The following is a 3,025-nucleotide window of genomic DNA, read 5'->3' as shown; positions in this document are numbered from 1 at the left end:
TCCATGCACTCTGGTTTCTGTCACAGTGTTCTGTTGTGCCAGAAGCGGTTTGGTCATGCTGGCCACATGACCCAGAAAGCTATCTGTGGAGAAATGCCGGCTCCCTCGACCTGAAAGCGAGATGAGCACTGCAACCCATAGTTGCCTTTGACTGGACTTAACCGTCCAGGGGTCTTTTACCTTTTATTTTTTAAAAAAAACATTTCTGACATTTGTGTTCAGAATTATTTTTTGTGTTCAGAAATATCTATGATAATTGGATGACTGCTTCTGTACATCCTCATCATAGAAACATAATCAAACACCACACATAAATGTACCAACAGAACAGGATGTCTAACCAGAATTTACAGCTTAATCCCCCCCTTTTGTATACACTTCCATATTTCATATGAGTTAGGGATGAGTGGAAAATACACTTCTGAGAGCAACTCTGACTTCCTTGTTCCTCAAACTGTAAATAAGAGGATTTAACAAAGGTGGCAGGACAGTGTACAAGAGTGAAAGGCTTTTGTCTGTGTCATGAAAATGGCTTTTAGGTTTCAAATACACAGTTATTCCAGAGCCATAAAACAACATCACTACCATGAGATGTGAGGAGCATGTTGAGAAGGCCTTTTGCCTCCCTTCCACAGATGGCATCTTGAAAATGGTGGAGGCGATGCACATGTAGGACATGAAGATCAATGCAAAGGGTATTAGTCCAAGTAAAGCTACCTCCACCAGAGCCATCTTCTCATTTGTAGATGTATCTCCACATACAAGTTTGACCACAGCAGGGAAGTCACAGAAGAAGTGGTTAATTTCTTTGGAGTCACAGAAATAAGAGGTGAACACCAGGAAAGTCTGCCCAAGTTGCACTGGAATGGCAGCTAGCCACGAAGCTGCAACCAGTCCAAAGCACACACTACTGCTCATAATCAGGGTGTAATGCAGGGGCCGGCAAATGGCAACATAGCGGTCATATGCCATGGCAGCCAAGAGGAAGCACTCTGCTGCCCCTGTGATGAGGAAGCCACTCATTTGAAAGGCACAACCAACAAATGAAATAGTTTTGTCCTTTGATAGGAGGTTTTCAAGCATCTTGGGAATAATGACAGAGGTGCAGACAATATCCAGACAGGACAAGTTTCTGAGAAAGAAATACATGGGACTGTGGAGTGCCTGGTTAGCCAATGTGACAGCTATTATGAGGATGTTCCCAATCAGGGTCAAAGCATAGATGCTTAGGAAAATGGAGAAGAACAAACCCTCCAGACCTGGCAGATCAGAAAACCCCACTAGCAGGAAGCTATTCACCATGCTCTTGTTGACTCTCATTTGTAAATCTAAGAAAACAGAAAAGAGATAACATGTCTTTATGACATCAGTATGAGAGATCCAGCATATTTCTAAAGGAAATGGTTCCAGATAGTCAATGGTCCTCACCAGAGCATATTTGCAGAGATGTTCAAGGGTTGCAGAAGAAATCATATATATATATATATATATATATATATATATATATATATATATATATATATATTCCTTTCTCTTCTGTTAGTGGCAGCATTTCAAGAACAAAATCTAGATTATGGGATTCTGAAGCTAATTGAATAAATTGCTAGGACTTTGGCAGTCTTGATTATTGTGACGGAGTCTATTAGTGCGGTTTTCTCTGACAACACTGATGGTGACCTGGGGCTCATTTTTGAAGGCTCTGATATTTGAGATTTGGAGAGAGGTAGTGCATTACTAAATAATTAATTAATTAAATTTATATGCCACCCTTCATCTGAGGATCATACAGTATAAAACAAGAAAATATATAACATAATAACAAACGAAACAACACTGCCTGCCCCCCCGCCCCCGGTTTAAAAAGCCATAGATTGTTTAATTAGCCAAAGGCCCAGGAGAAGAGGAATATTTTCACCAAGCACCAAAAGATATGTAATGAAGGTGCCAGGTGAGTAGGAAAGATAAGTGAGTTGGCTCTGGTTGTATATATCAGAGGTGGAGAACAAACAGCTCTTCAGGTGTTGCTACTCCCCTCTTCCCTGATGCTTTGCCACGCTGACGTGGAATGATGAGAGTACAGCATGATCTGGAGGTCCACAGGTTCTGCAACTCTGACATATATAAACCAAACAGACATTACAGAGGAGGAGGAGGAGAAGGAGGAGGAGGAGGAGGAGGAGGGGAAGAAGGAGGAGGAGGAGGGGAAGAAGGAGAAGGAGAAGGAGAAGGAGAAGGAGAAGGAGAAGGAGAAGAATTTGGACTTGATATCCTGTGGGTGGCGCTGTGGGTTAAACCACAGAGCCTAGGGCTTGCCGATCAGAAGGTCGGCGGTTCGAATCCCCGCGACGGGGTGAGCTCCCATTGCTCAGTCCCAGTTCCTTCCAACCTAGCAGTTCAAAAGCACTTCAAAGTGCAAGTAGATAAATAGGTACCACTACAGCAGGAAGGTAAACAGCGATTCCGTGTGCTGCTCTGGTTCGCCAGAAGCGGCTTTGTCATGCTGGCCACATGACCTGGAAGCTGTATGCCGGCTCCCTCGGCCAATAACGCAAGATGACTGCCGCAGCCCCAGAGTCGGTCACGACTGGACCTAATGGTCAGGGGTCCCTTTTCCTTTTTATCCCACCTTTCACTCCCTTTAAGGAGTCTCAAAGCGGCTAACAATCTCCTTTCCCTCACAACAAACACTATGTGAGGCTGAGAGCCTTCAGAGAAGTGTGACTAGCCCCAGGTCACCCAGCAGCTGCATGTGGAGGAGCAGGGACGCGAACCTGATTCACCAGATTACGAATCCACCGCTCTTAACCACTACACCACACTGACCACAAGTTTCCAGTACTCTCTCTTTGGAGATTTATTGTTGTATAACAAAGGAAGAAGTTTTTGAATACTAGAAGAGGAAATTAATGTTCCTCTTCCTCCTTCCAGAACAAAAACTGTATAGTGAACTATTTATAGTGTATAACTTCACTGTGAACCTACCCACCCCAACGCTAAGCCATGATATTATGTTAGTGCTCGACTA

At 43.7% G+C, this 3,025-nt stretch overlaps 1 protein-coding gene across 1 annotated transcript; it reads right to left on the bottom strand.

The window, feature by feature from the left end:
* Window positions 1-396: 396 nt before the first annotated feature.
* Window positions 397-1,320, bottom strand: LOC118077927 (olfactory receptor 10C1-like). The gene has a single exon (XM_035101648.2). The coding sequence runs from the start codon at window positions 1,318-1,320 to the stop codon at window positions 397-399; it is 924 nt and encodes a 307-aa protein (XP_034957539.2).
* Window positions 1,321-3,025: the final 1,705 nt, after the last annotated feature.

Source organism: Zootoca vivipara, chromosome 13 (genome assembly GCF_963506605.1).
Source record: "Zootoca vivipara chromosome 13, rZooViv1.1, whole genome shotgun sequence".
Classification (NCBI taxonomy): Eukaryota; Metazoa; Chordata; class Lepidosauria; order Squamata; family Lacertidae; genus Zootoca; species Zootoca vivipara.
This window is presented reverse-complemented; position numbering and strand designations above follow the sequence as displayed.

Bases quoted from the DNA above. Each gene is read 5' to 3' on its own strand.
- LOC118077927 (XM_035101648.2), bottom strand. From the start codon at position 1,320: ATGAGAGTCAACAAGAGCATGGTGAATAGCTTCCTGCTAGTGGGGTTT.